Source organism: Lissotriton vulgaris, chromosome 1_1 (genome assembly GCF_964263255.1).
Source record: "Lissotriton vulgaris chromosome 1_1, aLisVul1.2, whole genome shotgun sequence".
NCBI lineage: Eukaryota > Metazoa > Chordata > Amphibia > Caudata > Salamandridae > Lissotriton > Lissotriton vulgaris.
This window is the reverse complement of record NC_141685.1, coordinates 731,525,887-731,551,867: the sequence shown is the minus strand read 5'-3', so window position 1 is coordinate 731,551,867 and position 25,981 is coordinate 731,525,887. Positions and strand designations below refer to the sequence as shown.

The 25,981-nt window shown below is 49.7% G+C and overlaps 1 protein-coding gene across 3 annotated transcripts in view; it reads left to right on the top strand.

Moving 5' to 3' along the window:
* LOC147747724 (ADAMTS-like protein 2) overlaps positions 1-23,182 on the top strand; it is a 381,417-nt gene extending 358,235 nt beyond the window's left edge. For all 3 annotated transcript variants that reach the window (XM_086955321.1, XM_086955335.1, XM_086955329.1), the window contains one exon: positions 22,004-23,182. In XM_086955321.1, coding sequence (XP_086811447.1) covers positions 22,004-22,122 — 119 coding nt within the window. In that variant the 3' untranslated portion in view covers positions 22,123-23,182. The remainder of the gene's footprint in view (positions 1-22,003) is intronic.
* The last annotated feature ends 2,799 nt before the right edge of the window (positions 23,183-25,981 follow it).

Sequence of the window (25,981 nt, the reverse complement as noted above, 5' to 3'; positions counted from 1 at the left end):
CTCACTATGCATCTGCCGGCTTGAACCAGTTCCAGGGGCACACCAGCCCCTGAGCTGGGGAAAGTCCGGACAAAGGGAGAGGGGTGTAACCACCCCCCTCCTGGTCCCACCAATGGGCAGGACCTAGTCGCGTGCCTGCCCCTTTTTTTAGAATAAAGGTAGGAGCAGGCCCCCTTCCCAAATTAGATAATTCTGAATCTTGATGACTTTCCACGAAAGAACTCTTGAACCTTTCTGAAGACTCTCCCTTGTGGCTAAGGAGTAGCCACCCTGCACCAGCGGACACCATCTAAGCGCATGCGGTTTGCTGCACGTCCATCCTCCGGATCAAGACTGCCCAGCTCGACGAGACCCGGATTCCCTGACACCTCTGACCTCTAGCTACATCATCAGCCCAGCTGAGATTCGTGGGTGTGACGAGACCTCGAGGGACCGGCAATCTTCAGAACTGCACGACGCTTATCCAGCACGACCGCCGAGGGATCCTCGAGTGAGTGCTTTGGGGTTTGAGAAGCCCTGTCCCTGAGCAGCTCCAGCACCGAAGTCCAGCCTCCCAGCATCCACGAGATCTGCGTGGGGCCCTTCTGCACTTTGCTGCTCACCGCGTTGTCCGGCTACTTGCCTGCTGGCTTGTGGCCCTCCTGACGACGAACCACGACACTTCCATCGCTGGTCTGGTTGCTCCAGACTGGCCCTTGCTCCCTTCCAACAGAGGAGCACCCCGGACCCTCCTGGTCCACTCCAGACGCCATCTTGAGTCCACCGCGTGGGCTTGACTTTGCCAAGGCTTGTTGCTCCAATCCTGGTCTCAGCAGCGCCAACAGCAGACACCTTCGTGGGACAGCTCGCACCTCCATCCTGGTCGCCGACAACGCCTCCTGGTCCGAGAGACTGCAGAGCCCAGCGTCGCCCACTCACCTGGTCGAGGTGACTTCATCCGGTGCCATCCCGGTGCCCACCTAATCACTGGCTAGTGATTAAGAACTGAGTCCCCTCTGCTTTCAGGTCGTCTCCATCTTCGATCCAGGCTTGGATCACTCCGGACATCATCACTGGTCGCCTGCCAGCAACTTCTTCTTTCAGGCTCCATAGACTGTAACGAGGATTCCCGACGTCTTTTGAACCCTATGCAGCCGCAGCCCCTAGGCTAGGTAACTTGAGCATTTCGGTGCTCCAACATAGGTTCACTATCTAAGTGTCCAGATCCTTTTTCGTTTTCAGCTTAGCTAGTCGGATTCGTCCGATAACACTAACTTTAGGAAATCTAGCATCCATAGACTTTGTCCCGCATCCCGCGTGAGAGTGCACACTCTGCACCCGATCCCACTAGGCCTCCTGCTCCTAACCTGAAGGTTCAGTAGTGTAGTCCTAGCGATCCTAAAGCCTCTGGATCTTGTTACTTACCTGCTAGTATTTCGCATTCCACTTTTGTAGTATATGGTTTTTCGTGCCCCTCGGGCATTTGTGTAAATTGTGCAACTTAAAGTCTTTTCTTAAGAGTTTTGTTATGTGCTTAGCTCCCTGACTCATAAAGAGTTCAGGGTAGACTTGTTATAAATAAATATCCTTTTATTTTCATAACAACTTGTGTGGTGTCCTTTCACTTGGTGTTCAAGGGGTATATGTGATGGTATAACAGCTGGCCTAACACGCCCTCTAGAGTTTAGCCTAAAGACTGCTCTTGTCCATGCTACTAGGATAGCTGGTCTATAAGGTTGACTTACAACCAATCATCAATAAGGGTCGTTTGGAATGATACACAGTGATCACTAGAATAGTGAGCACTACATATCAGGCCAACTTCTCACATTGGTGAGCAGCGGTTGGGATTTGAGCTTGCTGTTGTTTTACCACACGTATCCTAAGAATATCATTTGAAAGATCACATAAGTACCAAGGTACATATAACTTAGCTTAGAATACTCTGAGTTCTACTGAACCAGCTGTTGTAGTTTAACAGGGCCTAGCACACCCTGACTACAACTCTTAGCAAGGGATCAGTAGGCAAACAAATAGTGTAGGTAAGTGCACCACTTACACCTCACTAGAAAAGCATGTCAGACAAAGGAGGGAACTCAGAGGCCCCCCTTGTGTCAGTTGACCCTCCACAGGTCATATCAAGATATGCAGCTCTTAGCTTCCAGGAGATGAGACAAGTGTGTACCTCCAGGAAGCTAAAACAGGGTTCTAACCCTACCATCCCATTCCTGATTGGTCTCTTAGAGACTTATGATGCCAGGAGGGCTTCTAACACAGGCCCTCCTAATCCAGATGGGAGCATGCCCCCCTTAGAGGGAGCCCTTGGGGACCCTGACCTCAACCTCAATGGCACAGGAAGTGATGAGGAGGAAGAGGAACAGGAGTTGTCAGGGGATGAGGCAGACAAAGGTCAGGTAGAAGTCAGTAGACTCACCAGGACCAACTTAAGCAGGCATGAAAATGGACTTGGGGGACCCCCAGGCCCACTCTCAGGCAGGCTTAACATTGGGAGTAGATGAGTTAGGTCTCATTCCAGAGGCTCTAACAGATCTATTCATACCAATGGCTCTCAGGCATCTTCTCACAGAGGGATGACATCCCCTCAGAGAAGAGAGCATGAAGCTAAGATGAGGGAAGTCAATCTGAGGATTGAAAGGGAAGAACTTGCCCTGGTCAAAGAGAGACTTGCCTTTGCTAGAGAGCAGAAATTGAGTGGGGCAGATCCCACTGGTGGCAGCATTCTCCCAAGAGAAAAAGACAGGAGTTTAGACACTAGACACCTGAGTAAGATAGTGCCCCCCTTTAAACAAGGGGATGACATCCACAAATGGATGACTGCTTTGGAGAGGGCCTGCACTGTCCAGTGCATCCCCCAGAGTCAGTGGGCAGCTATCTTGTGGCTCTCCTTTGAAGGCAAAGGTAGAGATAAGCTCCTCACTACTAGAGCTGAGGATGCGAACAATTACCAAGTCCTGAAGAATACACTGGTTGATGGGTTTGGCTTAACAACTGAACAGTACAGGTTGATGTTCAGAGACACCCAGAAAACTCAGTCTCAGGATTGGACTGACTTTGTTGATTGTGCCACTAAGGCTCTAGAAGGCTGGCTATTGGGTAGTAAAGTTACTGACTTCACAGGATTGTATAATCTTATTATGAGAGAGCAAGTCTTAAATAATTGTCAGAACCAGTTATTACACTAGCACCTGGTAGACTCTGATCTGACCTCTCCACAAGAATTGGGTAAGAGGGCAGACAAATGGGTCAGAACCAGGATTAGGCCTAAGAACCAGGGTGGTGACCAAAAGAAGGAATCAACCAAGCCTCAAGAGAAGGGTGGGAATAAATCTTCTGATCAAACCACAGGGCCCCAAAAATCTCCTGAAAAGGGTGGGTCCCAAAATCCTTCCAATTCCCAAAAGAAACCTTATTGTCATACCTGCAAAGAGGTTGGCCATTACAAAACTGACAGCAGTTGCCCAAAGGCCAACAACAATAAGGAGAACATACCCCCAAATAAAACTTCCCAGCCTCCTGTTACTACTAGTAGTAATCCCCCAGGTGGTGGGAGTGCCCCCAAGAATCTGGGTGCATTTTCTTTGGGAGTTCCTGGGGACTCTGGTCTAACCAGGTCCCCTGACTTAGATACTCTTGTCTGTGAGACTGGCATGGGGTTTGCCAACTTCACAGCTTGTCCCAACACTTTGGGCAAGTACAGACAGGAGCCCCTCATCAATGGTTCAAAAGTTGAGGCCTACAGAGACACCGGGGCTAGCATCACCATGGTGACTGAGAGCCTAGTCCCCTCAAAGCAACTTATACCTGGAACCACATACCAGGTAACCAACATTGATGGAGTGCAGAGAGGTCATCCCATAGCAGTGGTAAATCTCAGCTGGGGAGGTGTCACTGGTCACAAGAGAGTGGCAGTGTCACCAAACTTGCCTGTAGATTGCCTACTGGGGAATGATTTAGAGATCTCAGCCTGGGCTGAGGTAGAGCAAGAAACCCATTTTAAAATGGTAAACCTCCATGGTAAGGTTAGTGGGGCAGTGATAGCCACAGCCCCAGTCCAAGATGTCCTCCCTGAACAGGTTGGCAAGGCTGTGATGGTCACAGCCCATACCCAAACTGAGTCCCTTCCTGAAAAGGTTGGTGGAGTTGTGATGACCACAGCTCAAACTCAGACAGATAATAGTGTTGTGAAGCCTGAAACTATGGATCACTCCACTCAGACAGAGAGCATTGAGGAGGAAGAGAAATCTCCCTCCCACCAGACTTTAGGAAAGGATCAGCCTCCTCAGGGAACTGATCTGACCCCTTGTGAAGAAACTGCCCCGAGGTAGTCAGGCCCAGCCTGGCAGAGCCTCTGATGTCAGTGGACCCTTCCAAGGTGGGACCCAGTCTGGAGCAGGTAACCTGCCCCTCTCTACCCTGCCTCAGTCAGCCCAGGGCTGTAGAGGTCAGGGAGGCCAGTGGTGGACCCCAAAGGGCCCCCTGTCCAAAAGAACTCCCCAATCAGCAGATTAAGGGCACTGAAGCTAGTAGACCTAGCCAAGTGAAAATAAAACAGACTCCTGAGAGATCCCCCTTAAACTTAGTTAGGGACCTCCCACAGATGGACACTGTTGGGCACAGCCAAACCTGGGACCTGAGGGCCCCAAACCTGACCTGTCCCTCCAGTAAGCCAAACAGAGGGACCCAGCCTCCAGCTTTAGGTAGCCAGAGGTTGACCCTGAGAGCTCACAGCAACTCAGTCATGGAAAGAAAGCCATATATGGTGGATAGTGATTGGAGGAAGTTGAGCCCAACATTAGTAGAGTCTCACTTCAGTACTCCATCCCAGCACCAGCCTTTTACTTTGCCAAAACACACCACAGGTAGAGATTCCCTATGGTGGAGACCCTCAGATACCCTTAGGGTGAGGGATTGCTTAGTGGACCATGATACGGGGGGTAACCATGCCAGTGCATGTACCACCTCATATGGCCACTCAGGCAATATATGCTTACCTGGCCAAGGATAGCCTTATCTCCTTTCGTTTGGGGGGGTTATGTAGGAAGGTGGATACCTGACTATGGTTACCCCCCAACCTTTTGCCTGGTGTTTTGCTGGTTTTCTGACTTAGTTGACCTGGGACCCTGCTATTCAGGGCCCCAGGCCTACTGCTCTCTCTCTAAAATGGATTCCATGTACTCTAGGTACATATCTAATTGGATACTGAGTCACCTTATCAGTCCCTGTACAGCATACTTTAGGTATCCAGGGCATAGGTGTACCCAGGGCCTACCAGGGGCTGCAGCATGTATTATGCCACCCCTGGCTGGCCATCCAAATCTGACACAACTGGCTGCACGACAGCTGGGGCAAGGTGGTGTAAACACCCTTTGCTTTAGATATAGTATCTCTATATCTAACCCTAAAAATAGACACATGTATTCCTATCAGTCACTCCTATGGCAGGCCTTAACAATCCTGAAGGCAGAGTGCTTGGAAATATGTGAGATGGTGCTCTGGCATGAGCTGAGCCTGTTTGCAGCTTGCGGAACCAAGTCCTAATATCTGTTCCATGATAACGCGTACCATATACTCTTAAGTGCATTATAATCCTCGCGGTTATTTGCTATCTTTGGTATCACTTTATCAAAACATGTCGAGTAAGGTGTCATACGAATTGGAATACTAACCCCTCGCCAATTCTGGCGACGGGGTTAGCATTCCACCCTTCTAGAGGGACACGACATGTATGTAACTGTGAACCCCGGTTAAAGTTAACTCGAGCCTCAGCATCACAAAATGGATGCTGCCACCACAGACACAAGTCTGACCTCCTGCTGCTGGGAGTCCTTCCAGCGAGGAGAGCATGGACAAAGGGTTTCCTGTCAGGGGCGGTGCTAGCACCATCCCAGACAGGGTTTTGTGTATCCCAGGTAGGCAGGGCTGAGAAGGAAGGTGACTGCAAGTGGCACCCCGGTGCTCACTATGCATCTGCCGGCTTGAACCAGTTCCAGGGGCACACCAGCCCTTGAGCTGGGGAAAGTCCGGACAAAGGGAGAGGGGTGTAACCACCCCCTCCTGGTCCCACCCATGGGCAGGACATAGTCGCGTGCCTGCCCCTTTTTTTAGAATAAAGGTAGGAGCAGGCCCCCTTCCCAAATTAGATAATTCTGAATCTTGATGACTTTCCACGAAAGAACTCTTGAACCTTTCTGAAGACTCTCCCTTGTGGCTAAGGAGTAGCCACCCTGCACCAGCGGGCACCATCTAAGCGCATGCGGTTTGCAGCACGTCCATCCTCCGGATCAAGACTGCCCAGCTCGACGAGACCCGGATTCCCTGGCACCTCTAACCTCTAGCTACATCATCAGCCCAGCTGAGATTCGTGGGTGTGACGAGACCTCGAGGGACCGGCCATCTTCAGAACTGCACGACGCTTATCCAGCACGACCGCCGAGGGATCCTCGAGTGAGTGATTTGGGGTTTGAGAAGCCCTGACCCTGAGCAGCTCCAGCACCGAAGTCCAGCCTCCCAGCATCCACGAGATCTGCGTGGGGCCCTTCTGCACTTTGCTGCTCACCGCGTTGTCCGGCTACTTGCCTGCTGGCTTGTGGCCCTCCTGACGACGAACCACGACACTTCCATCGCTGGTCTGGTTGCTCCAGACTGGCCCTTGCTCCCCTCCAACAGAGGAGCACCCCGGACCCTCCTGGTCCACTCCAGACGCCATCTTGAGTCCACCGCGTGGGCTTGACTTTGCCAAGGCTTGTTGCTCCAAACCTGGTCTCAGCAGCGCCGACAGCAGACACCTTCGTGGGACAGCTCGCACCTCCATCCTGGTCGCCGACAACGCCTCCTGGTCCGAGAGACTGCAGAGCCCAGCGTCGCCCACTCACCTGGTCGAGGTGACTTCATCCGGTGCCATCCTGGTGCCCACCTAATCACTGGCTAGTGATTAAGAACTGAGTCCCCTCTGCTTTCAGGTCGTCCGGACATCATCACTGGTCGCCTGCCAGCAACTTCTTCTTTCAGGCTCCATAGACTGTAACGAGGATTCCCGACGTCTTTTGAACCTTATGCAGCCGCAGCCCCTGGGCTAGGTAACTTGAGCATTTCGGTGCTCCAACATAGGTTCACTATCTAAGTGTCCAGATCCTTTTTCGTTTTCAGCCTAGCTAGTCGGATTCGTCCGATAACACTAACTTTACGAAATCTAGCATCCATAGACTTTGTCCTGCATCCCGCGTGAGAGTGCACACTCTGCACCCGATCCCCCTAGGCCTCCTGCTCCTAACCCTCGGGCATTTGTGTAAATTGTGCAACTTAAATTATTTTCTTAAGAGTTTTGTTATGTGCTTAGCTCCCTGACTCATAAAGAGTTCAGGGTAGACTTGTTATAAATAAATATCCTTTTATTTTCATAACAACTTGTGTGGTGTCCTTTCACTTGGTGTTCAAGGGATATATGTGATGGTATAACAGCTGGCCTAACACGCCCTCTAGAGTTTAGCCTAAAGACGGCTCTTGTCCATGCTACTAGGATAGCTGGTCTATAAGGTTGACTTACAACCAATCATCAATAAGGGTCGTTTGGAATGATACACAGTGATCACTAGAATAGTGAGCACTACATATCAGGCCAACTTCTCACAGCCGCAATCCTCTGTAACCTGTCTGCGTCCACTCGAATATGTTGTACCTGTACATAGCATGGTGCGAGCCCTTTGCAAACCATTCCAACCAAAAAGAAAAACCCTTCCCCCTCCACTCCCCCTGAAACTCTGGTATCCTCCCATTACCTCCCACAGCTGACCGCCCCCAACTTGGTCGCGCTAGAAAAAAGTCACCCTTGTATCGCAACTGGTGTGCAAGGCACTCTGAGGCAAAAGTAGCTCTGCAATTAAGGTGCAGTCCCCTACTCCAGGAAACCCCATCCCACCCAGCCGCCTCTACGTCAGATAACTCAGTACACAGTAATTTCCGGCACTCACCCCTAACAGTTGAACATTCAAATATAGTCCCTGATCAGCAGTCTTTGATCAGCTATTAACCTTTTATGCAGTCCTACTGCCCCTTACAGTAGCATCAGGCCTAGGCTCCACCTTACAACCTAGAGACACAAGTAACTCAAAACGCTCTCTGCTCCCCCCCCTCCCCCCCTGCTGAGTGTCTAAAGGACCAATGTCATTATCTAGCATGCTCGAACAAGATTGTCTCTCCTTCAGGCTACCTGACTCGGGCCCCCCAGCCCAAACATCCCCCCCACACAGGTTACTCATCTAGTGCGCACCAGCACTTGAACTCAGTCCTGTTCGTTCAGTGGGCCTCCAGCTGCAGCGTCCAGGAGCCTGTTTTCCGGGGAGCCTCGATGTTCCGGCACCCAACGTTGGATTGCTTGCCGCAGGGACTTGAGATCCGTAAATATATGTGACCGTCCTTGTCTATTCACCCTCAGCTTCGCTGGATCGAGCATGGCATAGTCGACTCCCAGATCCCCGAGTTGTTTTTTAAGTGGTGCAAAGTGACGTCTTGCCTCCTGGACTCTTGTTGTGAAGTCCGGGTTTAGCGATAGTTCGTAGCCCTCGTATCGCAAAACCTTCTTCTCCCTGACTACGCGTAGCGCCTTATCTCGGTCGCGGTAATTAAGTAACTTCGCAATTATCGGTCTAGGCGGAGACCTACTAGTGGTTTAAGTCCCAGAGACCGATGCGCTCTCTCTACCACAAACATGTTGGAGAAGACCCCCTCTCTGAGCAGCGTTACCAGAAGTTTCTCCACTAACTGCTCCATGTTACCAGTGGCTGTGGTTCCCGGCAGGCTCGTGATCCGGCACCCAACGTTGGATTGCTTGCCGGAGGGACTTGGGATCCGTAAATATATGTGACCGTCCTTGTTTATTCCCCCTCAGCTTCGCTGGATAGAGCATGGCATAGTCGACTCCCAGATCCCTGAGTTGTTTTTTAAGTGGCGCAAAGTGACGTCTTGCCTCCTGGACTCTTGCTGTGAAGTCTGGGTATAGCGATAGTTCGTAGCCCTCGTATCACAAAACCTTCTTCTCCCTGGCTACGCGTAGCGCCTCATCTCGGTCGCGGTAATTAAGTAGCTTAGCAATTATCGGTCTAGGCGGAGCCCCTACTAGTGGTTTAGGTCCCAGAGACCGATGCGCTCTCTCTAGCACAAACATGTTAGAGACGACCCCTTCGAGGAACAGCGTTACCAGAAACGTCTCCACGAACTGCTCCATGTTACCAGTGGCTGTGGTTTCCGGCAGGCCCGTGATCCTCAGGTTGCATCTCCGAGAACTTGCTTCCAAGTCTTCCGTTTTGTCCTGCAGAGCCCTTATCACTTTCCCCAATTGTTTATGATATGCATCCAGGGTGGTGTACGCTTCTTCTACCTCTTTTATTCGTCTCTCCGACATGTCTAACCTTTCAGCATGTTTGTCAATGCGCTCCGCCATTCTATATGAAAGCGCGTCCATTTTGCTACCCAGTGATGCTATGCCGCTCTGCAGTGTCTTCTCCATGGACTGGAGCATGTTGCGAATGTCCGAGTTTCAATCAATCAATCAATCAATCAAGGCATTTATATAGCGCGCTACTCACCCAGAGGGTCTCAAGGCGCTTGGGAAGGGGAGGTCCGCTACTGCTCGAACAGCCAGGTCTTGAGCTGCTTCCTGAAGGCGAGGTGGTCTTGGGTCAGGCGGAGGTGGCGTCTTGGCGGCCAGGTAGGAAAAGGACCTCCCTCCCGTGGTGGCTCTGCGGATGCGGGGAACGACGGCGAGGGCGCGGTTGGTCGATCGAAGCTGGCGTGTGGGAGTGTAGAAGTTGAGGCGGTTGTTGAGGTATCCTGGGCCTTGGTTGTGTAGGGCTTTGATTGCGTGGGTGAGGAGTCGGAACGTGATCCTCTTGTTGACCGGGAGCCAGTGCAGGTCTCTCAGGTGTCCGGAGATGTGGCTGTGTCGGGGGATGTCCAGGATGAGTCTTGCTGAGGTGTTCTGGATCTGCTGGAGTCTCTTCTGGAGTTTGGCAGTGGTTCCGGCGTAGAGGGAGTTGCCGTAGTCCAGTCGGCTGGTGACGAGTGCCTGGGTGACCGTCTTCCTGGTCTCGGTGGGGATGTAGTTGAGCTTATATAGCGCACAGCTACCCGCAGTGGGTTTCCCGGCGCTTGCTTAGGGAACCCGTCCTGATATTCCCCTGTGTGATAGCCCCAGCGGGTATCCACAAGGTGAAAGTCCACCGGAAGATCTTCCGTAGCATGCGCAGGATGTTGAAGCACGACGAGGAGACGGCGTTGACTTGTCTGGTCATGGAGAGGGAGGAGTCCAGGATGAAGCCTAGGTTGCGTGCGTGGTCTGTTGGTTTGGGTGCGCTGCCCAGGGCGGGGGGCCACCAGGAGTCGTCCCAGGCGGAGGGTGATGATCCCAGGATGAGGACTTCCGTCTTGTCTGAGTTCAGATTCAGGCGGCTCTTCATCATCCACTCGGCGACGTCTTTCATCCCTTCGTGTAGGTTGGTTCTGGCAGTGGTGGGGTCGTTGGTGAGGGAGATGATCAGCTGGGTGTCGTCGGCGTAGGAGATGATGTTGAGGTTGTGTTGGCGTGCGATGGCCACCAGGGGGCTCATGTAGACATTGAAGAGGGTGGGGCTGAGCGAGGAGCCTTGTGGAATGCCGCAGATGACTTCGGTGGCTTCTGATCTGAACGGGGGGAGGCGGACTCTCTGTGTCCTTCCGGCGAGGAAGGAGATGATCCATTCTAGTGCATTCTCTTGGATTCCGACGTTGCTGAGGCGCTGCACTAGGGTGCGGTGACAGACAGTGTCGAATGCCGCGGAGAGGTCCAGGAGGATGAGGGCCGCTGTTTCCCCATTGTCGAGCAGGGCTCGGATGTCATCAGTGGCTGCGATGAGGGCGGTCTCGGTGCTGTGGTTGGCCCGGAAGCCAGACTGCGAGCGGTCGAGGGATCCATTCGTCTCGAGGAAGGCGGCCAGCTGCTTGTTGACGGTCTTCTTGATGACTTTGGCCGGAAACAGGAGGAGCGAGATGGGGCGGTAGTTCTTGAGGTCGGTGGGGTCCGCTGATGGTTTCTTCAGTAGAGCGCTGAGTTCGGCATGCTTCCAGCTCTCCGGGAAGGTAGCGGTGTCGAAGGAGGTGTTGATGATGTCCCGCAGGTAGGGTGCGATGACGGAGTCGGCCTTGTTGAAGACGTGGTGGGGGCAGGGGTCGGATGGAGATCCGGAGTGGATGGTGTTCATCGTGCGTAGGGTTTCCTCGGTGTTGATCGGGGTCCAGGCGGGATCTCTTGCGGGGGACCGCGGTCTCGTGTCCGCTGCAGCCGCCCCATCCTGAGACTTTTAGTGCTTCTGCTCAAATGAAAGCTTGGTTTGATTCTTATCTCCCCTTCCCGACGTCGCTGTAATAGTCCTAACCAGCAATCCCTGCCGCACTCCTGCACTGGGAACTGGAGCGCCTTCACCGCAAGCGGTCACTCTCAGCACGTGTCTGCCGATTGTCCATGGGAGGGGGTCAGTTGAGTCGCTCCACTCTCCAAATCCGCCGCTTCTGCCTGCCGCTGTGAGCGCCAACTCTCGCTCCAAATTGACCGCCTGAAGTGCGCTGTACTTACTTAATCAGTGCCCACGCTAGCAGTGAGGGTGCTGTTTTGTTTCTCCCGGGCGATCCTCTAGCTAATAGCGCTCAGGGCGACTGGCCACGTCCAGACACCTCCTGCTGTCTATGCGTTCACAAAGAGGGGGGAGGCCCAGGCTCCTCGGCGTGTGTATGTGGCTCCACACAATCTCTGGCACCTCCAGCATAGGAGGGCATCAGATGTCCCAAACAGCCCCACAATGAAGGACGCCGCCCACCACATCGCAGTCCGCCGAGGCCACCGCCAATACCGCCATGACCTCCAAACCAGCGACCGATTCACCCCCGCTGGGCTGCTCCCTCCGTCTCCGTTGCTGCTGTCTCCAGGCTCGCAGAATGAGCGCTCTCACCAGTGCATGAGCGCAGTGCAGGCATCAGCGTCGTACTCCGTGGGCGGGCCCGCGCAGGCATCTAGCAATCGAGCCCAATGCTTACGGCCTGCCAGTCGTCCCCGAACGCCGCTCTCGTGCTGCCAGTAGATGCTGCAGCAGGACTCGCCACTCATCTCCGGGGCTCCCCACCGTCCTCCGACCTCAGGATCGTTCGTTCTAGAGGGTGACAGACCTATTTACTGTAGGATAATTGAAGGATATTGCTCCAACGCTGCGGAGAGCTAGGCTCAGGTGGCCATTTCCTACTCGAGCTAGCTCCGCCCCGCCTTTAAAATATGTTTAACCTCTATGTATAATAGACACAACTGTGATGTTTCTACACTGAGAGATATGTTTGGATTTCAGTAATTCTAGGTAAGCAGAAGTCAACAGGATCAACAGAGGGAAGCAACAATACTTTAAAATGGAAGGATGGTATGCCTTCTTTCTCAACCACTGAGGCATAACCTATGTAAACTATAAGTATTGGCAGTGTTGTCCTATGGCAAATGCTACAAGTGGATCACAGAACTGCACCACCATGTATATGCTTAATCATGTGTGAGCAGCACATATAAATCTCAGTGTTCCGTTAGGTGAATATTTCCATATTTTACCCATGTTGAGTGAAAAGACCTCTGCATTGGTTATGGGCATGCCCTCCTGCCCTGAGCTCCCAACTCTACTGTTGTCTGGATCCTGAATGCTGATTTTGATTGTCATAGGCCAACACAGATTATGAATGTGTGCCATGACATGGGCCTGTCTTATGGATTGAGGTCATGTCACACCTAAACTAGCAGCTCCGCCTCCAAGCCAGGAACTCTGCGAGAATTTAGCCCAGTTTTTTTCAATGAAGGTGGAAAAGATTTTTGCATCTCTGGAAGCCCCGGTGGCACAGAGCCTGCAGGCATCCAGATCTAGGAGCCGGACGGCAGCCATCAAGGGCACTAAATTGCTGGGCTTTGTCCCAGTGGAAGGGGACGAGATTAAAAGTCACTTGCTCAGCTTAAAATGGGGCTCACCCTATGACTCATTCCCAGTAACAGTTGCAAAGTTGGCAGTAACTCCTATAGCCAATGCTATAGCAGAATTATCTAATCAGTTATTCGAGATGGGGGACTTCCCATCGAGCTGGACGCGGGCTTCCATCAAGCCGCTATTAAAAAAGCCCAATTTGGACATCTCGGACCCCAACAATTATCAGCCAATCTCAAGACTTCCTATGCCGGCCAAGATCATAGAAAGGATTATGAACATCCAGCTCAGTGCACACCTAGGAACCATTCAGGGGCTAGACATCTCACAGCATGGGTTTAGACCAGGCCACAGTACGGAGTCTGCCCTGATCAAGTCAACAGAAGAGGTCAGGAAGGTGATGGACTCCGGAGGTCGTGCGGCTCTGGTCATGCTGGATTTGTCGGCGGCCTTTGATACGGTCCACCATACCATCTTGGTGGACCGAACGGAGGAATGTGGGGTTCAAGGGAAGGCTTTAGACATTTTGAGATCTTTTCTGACAAATAGGGTCCAGGTAGTTGCGCTGGGGGACTTTGAGTCGAAACCCTTTCAACCACCTTGTGGGGTTCCTCAGGGTTCCTCACTTAGCCCTACATTGTTTAATGTCTATGTCTCCTCCCTGGCCCCAGTTATCCGCTCCCACGGGTTTGAACTCACATTTTACGCAGATTACACACAGATTGTGGTGTCACTGCTACCAGGGAGGGAGAACGAGGTGGCCAGCAAGTTCCAGGAATGCATGAAAGCGGTGAGCAAATGGATGGCTGGAAATTGTCTAAAACTCAATTCGGCTAAAACCGAAGTGATACTGTTTGGCTCTACTGCCAATTTTTGGGGCCCGAGCTGGTGGCCAGAAGAGATGGGAACTCTTCCCACTCCTGTTAATAAGGTAAAGAACTTGGGGGTCATTATAGATGACAGACTCTCCTATAGACCTCAGGTAAACGCCTTGGCCTCATCCATTCACTGGACATTGAAAATCCTTCGGAAGGTTCTTCCGTTTCTTCCAGGGGAATGTAAAAAACCAGTGGTGACGGCCTTGGTACTCTCACAATTGGATTACTGTAACAGTTTGCTCCTTGAAGCCCAGCAAGGAGTACTCGACAAGTTACAGATACTGCAGAATGCAGCAGCGCGCCTGCTTACAGGCTTGCCCAAGTTTGCGTCCATCTCCCACGAACTAGTGAAATTACATTGGTTGCCAGTAAGGAAGCGGATCCTATTTAAAAGCCTGTGCATTGTTTTTAAGGCGATCCATGGTATAGGGCCAGCATTCCTGGGGCAATACTTTCACCGGTACAAACCAGGTAGACCCTTGAGATCAGCTACTCTGGGACTGATCAAGACCCCACGCATCAGGAAAGTGTGTTGGGGAGGCAGGAGTTTTAGCCGAGGGGCAGCGGTGGCCTGGAATGCCCTTCCAGTTGCGCTCCCACTGTCCCCTGAACTGATGACCCTTCGGCGAAAGCTAAAAACATGGCTTTTTGTAAATTAACCTGGGGATTTAGTTTCAGGAGTTATCAAGACAGCGCCAGGACACCGTACGGTAACAGTGCGCTTTACAAGTGTCAAAAATAAATAAATAAATTGGATCAGGAGGGGCGCCCAAAGCTCTAACCCGCATAGTAATGGAAAGCTACTGCCTTCACCAGGAGTTAAGCAACCCGAGCGCTGTGGTGGCAGCAAACCGTGTAGTGATCAGGAGGAATGGACAGGTCCTTAGGTTTTTTTAAACCTATCTGTGGGGTGAGAAATACCAGCTCACTCACCCTCTTAAAATTCTGCTGCTGTGTGTTTAACTCGTCCTTGACCTATTTCAGGTAGCTGCACAGTGCTGCGCGGCGCAGAAGTGGTGACTCTGCGCTGGATGTGTGTACGCCTGGGAAGGGTACAGGACAGGGACAGAGGAGTGCTGAGCGCATTTGGATGGTTAGTGCATGTACTGAGTGTATTCATACCTGCTGGGCAGGCACGGCCCGTGTCGGGCGTTGTACTGGGGTGGTGACGTCAGGCAGGGGAGGGTCAGGGTGGGGGGTTGTAAAATGCGGGATATGGACCTTTAGAGGTAAGTACCAAAAATAAAACAAATTTCGTTGCCCACGCTGCATCGCCAAATGTGATGCAGCGTGGGAAACGAAATTGGTTTCTTTTTTTTTTCGGTACTTACCTCTAATGGTCCATATCCCACATTTTACAACCCCCCACCCTGACCCTCCCCTGCCTGACGTCACCGCCCCAGTATAACGCCCGGCACGGGCCGTACCTGCTGCTGGGAATGCATTATATGAGAGATGTAATGCTGTGCAGTGCGTGGGCAGTGGAAGCACGTGCTGGGTGCTTTGTACTTGCGAGAAATACAATACATGAAGGGTTAAAATGTTGTGCAGCAAGCGCATGGTAAATGTGTGTGCTGGCAGTGTGTGTGTCTGCAAGTAGCACACCACGGCACAATACAGAAAGGCTACAGTACTAAGCATTGCACACAAAATGCACCTGTGGGCTAAATATATGTCTCTATGATGCCAAAATGCATGGAGGTAATACAACTGGATAGTATATGTGCTATGGCCATAAACTGAGTGCCAATGTGCCTGTAATGGTACATGACATGGAGGACCCTGGGTTCCATTTGAAATGGCCAGGCCTGACAGGTGAAGACACGAGGAGTAGAGGAATCCCCAAGACAGATTTGTGTATTATTGTATTCCTGTGAGCTGAGTGTGAGACACCGGAGAAGAGAGAGAAAATCCCCTTGTACACTGCAAAGGGTGCTCTTTGATTCAGTGACAGATCACAAGGAAAGGGCCTGGACACTTCTCAGGAAGGAGATGGGGCTATTAAGGGAATCATAAAGAGTAGGGCTGGCAGCCTAGGATTAACCTTTTGATACACATAAAACTGTGGCTGACGTCCAGGTGTGCACTCAGGTCACTCCCATGGTCTGTGTTGTGGGACTGTCAGCTTGAAAGTCTCACCTGCTGTGACAGACAGCCTTTCAAGAGGAAAGAGAGAGAAAAGCGCACACTTTAAAATAAAGAGAACTCCAGCATAAAACGTCAAAGACCCAGACTCTAAATCCCATTTATGTGAGGAAATGGACTATAAGAAGGGGAGATTGGGATCTTAAAATGTGTCATCTGCCGAGCAGCCAGATGAGCTGTGTGAAGAGGGGTAGCCATGCAAGACTTGTTCCTGTGACCTGGTCTGGGGACCAAGGCCTGCTAATCTCCCTGCTAGGTGAGGGGACATCACCCAGAGAAACCAAGACTATCCACTCTGGAACACCAGAGCCTGCCTGCTTGCCAAGAGGAGTTTGCCCTGTGAGAAAGAGGACTGCATTGGAGGGAGCCAGGTTCAGTGGGGAACCCAGCCATTTGACTCCAGATGCGAGGTGTGAGGAAAAGGCTGCTGCACTGATCGGTGGTTTGTTCCCCTTATGCCAGGAGAGGGCTGCCAGAAAGATAGCCATAAGCGGATGCTGTGTTGGACAAGGGAAGCCATGTGACGCTTGTGGCAACAACCCATATGCCAGGAGGGGCCGCTGTAAAAGTTATTGCTGGATCAGAACCTGCGCAGAGCCTTGCAGTGACCCCGTATGCCAGGTCGGGCCGCCATGGTACAGACACCCATCTGATGAGATTTGGTGCCTTGGCTGGTTGAGTTACGGTGAACCTGTATGCCAGAAGAGGCTGCCGATACCAATTTGTTTCCAAGAATCAGGAAATCTGAGCCATGACCCATGGGTCACCAGGAAGCAACAAGGGTTGAGCCGGAGCTCCCCAGTGAAACTGAGGAAGACACAATGTGGGCTTCCCTGTATCACCAGGACCCCTACTGTGAGCACAAGAATCCGAGCTGACTCTCCACACAGGACTGGAGCAGTGTGATTGCCCGTGGTCAGAGCACTCACTGGGACATTGCCTTTAAATTCCTTAGTTGTGTCCAATGCTCGGAAAAGGACAAATTCCCAAACTTCAGCAGATGCACCACCCCCATACAAAGAGTCTAAGTTGATAGATGCATAGGGAAAAGGGTAGCTGCACTATCCGCCAACCACTGGTGTATAGCCAAAACACAAGGCCTATTAGCAAGATATGACAGGGCCCACTGGGATAAATGAAGCAGTTACTCCAATATCTCCCAGAAGAACAAAAGAAAGAAAAAAAGGACATGAATTAGTGCAGGAGGGGAAATTACAATCCAATTCCTCCATCAGATTTGCACTAGATGCTGCTGATCCAGCAGCAAGTGGGTATTTACACCAGCATTCTTATTAGAAGACATGTACGGCTCAGAATCTCCGGGTTTAAACCGGAGGTTCAGCAGACTATTCTTAATCCCCCATTTCACAAAGAGAATCTTTTTAGACCTCAAGTAGATGAGTCACTTGCGTAAATGAAAAAGGACACAGAAGTAGCGAAATCAATCGGAGCCCTTCATTCACCATCCAATAGACGCTTTTTTTGACGCTCATTAATAGAGGAGGATCCAAAGGTAATTCCTCAGAACCCAATATGTCCTCATACAGGTCAAACACACATCCCTCACCATCAAGAGGTTTCTTTAAAGGTGGGTACAAAGAAAACAATTTCAAAGGCAGAGGTAAAGGCACACCTACACGTAACTCTCCATTTCCATGCAAACAGTGACTAGCCTACAATTCCCCCATGACCATTCTACACCTGTTGGGGGAAGACAACAACAATTCTTTCTCATTTGACAATCAGTAACATCAGGCAAATGGATATTCAACATTATCCAACATGGTTATTGCCTGTAGCTTACCAGTAATCCTCCCAATATTCCACCTCGCACTCACAAACTCTCGCTAGGACACCAACAGCTCCTCAAACAGGAAGTACAAGCTTTTATAACAAAAGGAGCTGTAGAAGCAGTTCCAGTACAACATCAAGGATCAGGAACTTATTTACTTTACTTCTTAATCCCCAAGAAGAATGGGTCTCTACTACTAATTTTAGATCTCAGACCGTTAAACCTGTACATACTGTCCGAACAGTTCCATATGGTTACCCTTCAACAAGTGCTTCCACTTCTACAAGGCAACTTTATATCCACACTAGAATTAAAAGACGCATACTTCCATATTCCTGTCTACCCTGCACATCACAAATATCTCAGATTTGTGATAGCACATAATCTTTATCAATTCAAAGTACTCCCATTCGGAGTAACTACTGCACCCTATCAGTTGTAGCAGCTCATCTAAGAAGATAACAAATTCATGTCTTCCCTTATTTAGACAATTGGCTCATCAAAGCCAACACACAGAAAAAGTGTTTACAACACACTCAAGTTGCCATAAACCTTCTCCATCAATTGGGATTTACAGTCAATGCTTAAAAGTCCCATCTTCAACTCTCACAACTGCAAACATATCTAGAGATCAATGCTAAACACTCACACAGCTGTAGCCTTTCCCAATGCTGCCAGAATTCAAAACTTTCAAACTTTATTACTACAGTTTTAGAACAACCAATACCTAACAGTGAAAACTTTCATGCAACTGTTAGGGATGATGGCATCATGCATTGTATTAGTGCCTAAGATTACACATGCTTCCTCTACAGGAATGCTTAGCACATCAGTGGAATCAATCACAGGGTTAATTAACAAATCTAGTGTTGGTAGACAGCCACACTCATCGCTCTCTGCAGCCATGGACACAGAGAAAACCTATTGAAAGGGCAGCCCTTCATCGACCCGGTTCCATAAGTTGTACTAACAGCAGCTGCATCTCTCACTTATTTGAGTGCCCATTTGCAGCACCTAACAATTCAGGGCTTATGGGACACCAAACACAAATGTCTCTCCACATCATTTACTTAGAGATTCTAGCTGTTCATCTAGCACTAAAAGCTTTTTAGCCTCACCTCAATGGGAAAGTTGTCTTAGTCCAGACGAACAATATGATAGCTATGTACTAGGGGGACACACCCTACAGTTGTCACGCCTCTCTCAGACTATTTGGCATTTGGCAATACATCACCAGAATCATCTTCTGGCTGAACACCTTCCAGGCATGCACAACCAATTTGCCGACCTCCTCAGCAGGGTTCCACATCAAGTACACAAATGGGAACTTCATCCCCAGGATCTCCTTCCATATTTCCAAAAATGGGGATTTCCTCAACTACACCTCTTTGCCACAGGAGAGATCTCAAAATGCCCAAGCTTCACCTCCAGATTCCCACGCAATCTATCCAAAGGCAATGCTCTAAGGATGAATTGGTCAGGGATATTTGCTTACGCTTTTCCGCCACTCCTTCTCCTTCCATTTCTGGTTCAGAAACTCAGGTAGACATCACTCACACTGATTCTAGTGGCTCCAACATGGGCTTGTCAACCATGGTTCACCACACTACTAGAACTGCCAGTGGTTGTACACCAAAAACTGCCCCTCACTTCCAACCTTCTCACACAGAACCATGGAGAAATCAGACATCCAAACGCTAAGGAGATCAAGCTAGCGAACTGGCTCCTGAAGTCTTAGAGTTTGGTTGCCTAAATCTACCACCAGATTATATGACAATTCTTAAAGAAGCATGAAAACCTACCACTAGAGCATGTTATGCAGCAAAGTGGAAAAGGTTTGTTATATATTGCAATAATGACACGATTGATCCTGTAGATGCATCTATACAAAACATTATTTGGTATCTTTTGCTTCTACAGCGAGTTGGCTTAGGCTACATATCTATTCGACTACACCTTGCATATCTGCAAAACAGACAACATTTATCCTTATTCAAAGTTCCAGTAATTAAAGCTTTCAAGGAAGGCCTGTAAAGAATAATACCACCTAGGGCACCACCTGCACCTGTCTGGAACCTTAAATTGTTCTCACAAGGCTCATGGGTCCACCTTTTGAGCCAGTACACAATTGTTCATTACAATTTCTTTCATGAAGGTTGACTTTCCAATTGCTATCACTTCATTAAGGGCTCTGCACACACTAGATGTCAAAAGAGCACTATTATACTATATTGACAGAACAAAAGATTTTCGCAAAACGAAACAACTTTTTGTTACCTCGTAAAGGAAATCCTATCTCTAAATCCAGTATTTCTAGATGGATTGTTGAATGTATTCAAACATGCTGGGTTAAAGCTAAACTGACTTTAACTATATCTCCTAGAGCACATTCCATGCCCAAAATAGGAGCATCTATGGCCTTTTTAGGCGGCTACATGGTCTACACCATACACATTTACCAAACATTATTGTGTGAATGTATTAGCACGTCAACAAGCTAATGTAGGACAAGCAGTGTTTTCAAACAACTGCAGCACCCACTGGTTAGTCACCGCTTTGGGAGGATACTGCTATACAATCTGTGCAAAGCATGCGTATATATAGCACACGTGCCTGGAAAGGATGAAGTTACTTACCCTTTAAGCATCTGTTCTTAGCTTGTAGAGCTGTACATTCAAATGCACCCTTCCTCCTCCTCAAACACCTATGGTTGTTGCAGTTCTTATTATTTATGTTACATACACATGGACATCTCTACTACGCTTACATACTCCATTCTCATCCTCTTGTGGGAAAACAATCTAACAATGGAGTCAATGCCGATGCTCACTATCACCGAAAGGCCGAAAGGTGGAGTCACCTTACCTTGTGACTGGAAAAGACCGCTTTGAAGAAAAACAACTTGCAAACATCAGGACCCAACTGTGGATGGCAGGAGTATGCAAAGCATGTGAATCTACAGCTCTGCATGCCAAGAACAGATGCTTACACAGTAAGTAACATAATCCTTCAAGAGCCACTTTTAAGCCATATATTGCAGTCTCGCTTCCTCTGATGACAACATACGTTGATGTCGAAAGGCAGCTGTCCACAGTCACCTTAGACAAGGACTAGCCCCAGAAGGCAAGGTTGCACTGTTTGAAAGGCTGTGTCCCGATGTTGCAGCGAATTTGGTGTCAGAGTCAGGGCACTCGTTAAACCTGCCGGCGGTGTCCCGTCCTGACCGGAGGTAGGGGAATGACGGCGACGGTCCCGGGACCTGCCCTGAACAAGAACGTTCTCCTGAGAGGACTGGCGCTGCGTGGACGACTCCCCTGGAGAAGGAGACCTGCGTCGCAAGGGGTCCGTTCGGGACATCCGGCAGACAGCAGCTTTATGCGACGTTCCCGCTGGGATTTCGGCCGCAGCTGACAGCAAGCGGTGCACTTCACGGAGTCATGGTGCTCTTCCAAGCACCACATACAGATGTTGTAAGGGTCCGTCGCTGACCTCTGTTGCGAGCAGGACCGGCACAGTGTGAAGCCTGCAAGGGGCATCGAACACACAGTTCCTGGACACGAAAAGGCCTGTAAGGAACAAAAATAGGCCTGAGGTTTTACTTTCCCGGATCCGCATTAGGACGCGGAAAAAAAGAAAACTGACGTCAGCACGCCAGGAGGGGCCTATATGGCTCCATTGACGTCACTTCCGTGGACGACGTCAGGACGGAGCCGGGTGACGGCGCCTCCCGGCATGCAGAGGTATTGCTGGGGAAAAAGGATTTTCCGGATCCAGTCTGATGCTTGGCGAGATATTCTAAGTTAAGGAATCTGCAGCTAGACTGTGCCTCTACCAGATATATCTTTACTGAACGTAAGTAACTCTCCTGTTAGTACCATATTCTCCTCATGTGCACTGTTGCCAGATGCAGAGTCCTCTACTTCATAAATGCAGGGTGCAGAGAGGAAGCAAATATTGTTGAAATTCGCTAACTTGTAAATTCTGCCTTCCTCGCAGAAAAGAGTGGGTGTTTGTAGTTTATAAGCTGTAGATGTTGCAAAGACAATAAAGGGCGTTTTAGTTAATGTTTCACACTCAGGTTGGTTTGGAGTTGTCTGGGATACTCAGTCATCCTTTGCCTCCAACAAAGTTAAGCAATTTAGCCATAGTGAAGCTGCCAGCCTCGCATGTTCTCCTTGATAAACTTTAAAAGTCTTTATTTATTTCCCCGCCAGATGAAGACTGTGAAGATAAACCAACAGCAAACTGCGTGCTGGTGTTGAGAGTGAAGCTGTGCTCTCACTGGTACTATCGAAAGGCCTGCTGCAGAGCCTGCCGTGGAAAGGTTCAATAGCGTCCAGGTGTAATCGAATCATCTTCTTTCCCTCGCCACGACCCAAACTAATCCACTCTCAGTTTACGAAGGGGGTGTACTTGTGCAGTGGTGAATTAATTCAACTCTTAAATTCTTGTCTACAGAAAATTCTCAGTTAACTAAAGACTGCAATGGCCACTTGGACTCCATCTTTAACTGCGTATTTGGAGGGCTCACAACAACAGGAAATAAAGAGGGGTTATAGGAGTACGATGCCCCTGTTTTGTTGAGCTTTTGATCCATGGTTAAGTTGGAGGGCTTTCAGAAGAACTGATATGTCTGGTGCTATCTGAGCCCTAACTGTAGCAGTGCCTGCAAGCGAGTAGGAGCTCTGCGGCCTTCTTGGAATGATGTGATGTGTTGTCATGTAAAAAAAAAAAAACAGAAAGTGCAATTTCTAGATTATATTTAAAAAAAATAATTGGTGAAGCTGGATATGGACTGGCCGCTAGTTTTGCTGAAGCAATGTTTAATTTTTGGTTTATTGAAAAAAGAAAATTGCAGAGCATCTGACCCAGAGGATGGCGCTGTATCCATGTTCATCTTTAAATCGGGAATTGTATTAATTCTGACTCTAGTGCATGCCAATAAGGAAGTTAGGACTTTATTTACAGTTGAGTGGTAATGATAAATCTTCGTATTTCTGGAGTAATTGCAAAATCATACAGGAATCCTAGAACCTCATCCAGATATTGGAGTTTTTTCTATTACTATCCAAATCTAAATTTGGCTCTTAGCTTATTCCTCTTATGTTCACTCCACATCTGCCTTCAGAAAAGATGCAGAGCTCCCTTGGGCTGTAGGTGTCAAGTGCGGGAGAGTTCAGTCATTATGTGACAAATGTAAAATGGCAATGATTTCATTGAATTCGTTGGCCGCCTTTGGTGCTGGCCAGGAATAAGTTTGGCTTTGAAGAAGGAGACTTACTCCTGGAGAAACTTACAATGCTGCCAACATTTGCGGTGCTAACTGATCCTCAAAATGAGGGGTTGAACCTAATTGTAGTCTCATGTTTTCTATATAAAATTATTTTTCTCTTGCTGTGACTCAGTATATTTGTTTAGATGTGTTCTCTTCATTGCAAAGTTGAAATTTAAATGCTTGTTAATTGACTGTGACCCTTATATGAGTTTTTTAATCTAGCTTACAGGGGGCATGTATGATTTCTTATGCATTTGTATCAGCCTCTAAATGTTTTGGAAATAGTTCTTTAGGTTGACAGCCTTACCTAGGAGATGATCTGATAACAATGGATCCTGGTGTGTCTCCAGCAAAAAGGGGTGTCTGTAACTAGACTTAGAATGCAAACACACACATTCCAAAATGTCTGCTGTGTATGTCTTCGCTCTTGAGGAGAGGAGGTGCACCAGTCCTATGTGTGATACTGTCTTTCCAAGTTGTAGTGTTACAGGTGCTCTAGGTATTGTGGACTCAGGTGGAAAATACAAAATGGGATTCGGACACTGATCTACACATTACACCGTGTTCTCACTGAGGTGAAGAAACGGGACTTGCAACTTCTTGCGTGGCGTAAATTATTTAATCAAGTCCAATTTCTTTTCCAGCTTAGTAGAATTTAGCAGCGTGAATCTTTCTGAATTCACTATGCTGTGCATTATTCCGGGGTCTAGTGGTTGGGTCCGGAATCGTAGTCTTTTCCTTCTTTTTCTTTTTTTTTGTAGCCCAGGTGGGCGTCGACGTCCCACCTTTTGGTGTACTTCCTGTGACGTTGGCACACTTCCTGAGGCAGCTCCCACCTTTGGGCGCCATCTTCAGATTCTTTTTTCCGCCGTTGTGTCTGGATAGTCACCGAGAGGCTCCTGAGTTTTTGGAGAAAAGAAGAAGAAAAGGCAAAATTTTCACAGAAAAGATTGGAGAAGATACCTAGGAACAAGATCACCAAGCCGGGACGACGAAGAAAGAGGAGAACTTAGAGATCTTCGACGTCCAACGGAGAATGCACACACATGGGGCCCCCTGAGCGCAGGAATGGACAAAACACCCTTTAAATTCTGCCGTAACTGCCACCACAAATACGCGCAGAAGGACCAGCACCCGGTCTGCAACCTCTGCTTACCGGTCGACCTCGAGAGCAAGGATTGCAACGCCTGCTCCGCCTTCACCCCAAAGACACTCAGGGTTAGAGAGACACAGAGGAGAGCCAACTACACCATGCAAGGCAAAGGCCAACCTCCGTCGCTTCGGGACCTGGGCCTCTCCAGCGACGAAGAGGACATCATCGCCGAGGGGCCATATGACTACACGGTCGTAGAGACCGATAAGAAGGCATCTAAAGAGGTAGGAGAGACGTCAACCCCAAAACCCCTACAGACTCTCGACAGCCCGATCAGGACTCTCGAAAAACAGAGTTTAAGTCCTCGAAGGGAGCACTGGCGCCGAAAACCTCGACGGCCGCAGCTGCATCCAAGGACAAACAGCCCAGCGGATCCTTCAAAAAGGACTCCCAGGTGGCGAAGGCCGGCGAAAAGCCAAGGTCGTTGAATCACTTCCCCAAAAAGGAACGCTCGACTTCGAAGGAGAAGGACCCGAAGGTCGCTTCGACATCGACGACTAAGTCGAAGAGATCGTCCGAAACGCTCGACGCCAAGCATGCCGCCGAGTTCCAAAGTAAAAAGAGAAGGCTCGAGGCCGAAATGGAGAACATCCTGCAAAGGAAGAGAGAGTTCGACGAAAAAATTAAGAGGTTCACGATTCCGTCGAAACCCCCGACAACGATCGTCGAAATAGAAGAAGAGGAATTCGATGCCGAAGGGCCGCCGAAAGCTCCCGAGCCTCAGGAACACCCAGAGGAAGAGGGCCTATACTATGAGGAAGAAGGTGACGATGACCAGCGAACGACTTCCGGCTCGGCATCCTCGATGACACAGGACCTGGATTGGCAGAACCTCGCCTCTGAAAACCCGGGAGAGCCCTTGGAGACTTATCCTTCGAGGCCTTCGCCACCAGATGACATTGGGGCCTATAATATGGTCATCAAGAACGCAGCAGCGGCCTATGGAGTCAAACTGGAGGAGGAAAACCCAAAGGCATGTTTCCTTTTAGAGACCCTGCTCCCCACTCAAACAAAGAGTCAGTTCCTCCGCATGCTTCCGAGTGTCATGGACCAAGGGAGGGAGGCGTTCAAAGACCCAGCGACCTGCAGGTCTGTCACACCTAGGACGGAGAAAAAGTACAAACACTCCTCTCAGGATCCTCCCTACATTCAGGGATCCGTCACGGCGGACTCCATTATTGTGGCAACAGCCAGGAAAAGGGCCAACGTCCCAACAACGTCAGGGCCACCACCAGACAAGGAAAGTAGGAGAATGGACCTAACTGGGAGAAAAATAGAGAGAAATGCAGCAGTACACTGGCGCATGGCGAACTCCAATGCCCTACTGAACAGACACCAGTACCAGCATTGGGACGAGATGGGGCAACTGCTCAAGCATCTCCCCGAGGAATACCAGCAAATGCATCACACCTGGTGGAGGAGGGAAAGAATATAGCAAATGCTTGCCTGAAAACGGCCTTGGATGGGGCTAACACATCCAGCAGACTTATGATGATAGGAATCACAGAAAGAAGGCAGGCCTGGCTTAGGATCTCAGGCTTCAAGCCGGAAGTACAAAACAACATCTTCAGCACTCCCTTCAATGGAGAGACACTGTTCGGAGCACCGGTGGATGAGAAACTCACCCAGCTCAAGAGAGAAAATGAAACTGCAAGGTCCATGGGGGGGCTTACAATTCAGAGGGATGAGAAGGGGTACCCCGACACGGAGACCAAACGGAAGGGGAGGAAACAGCCGGGAACGTCACACCAGACATTCCAGCAG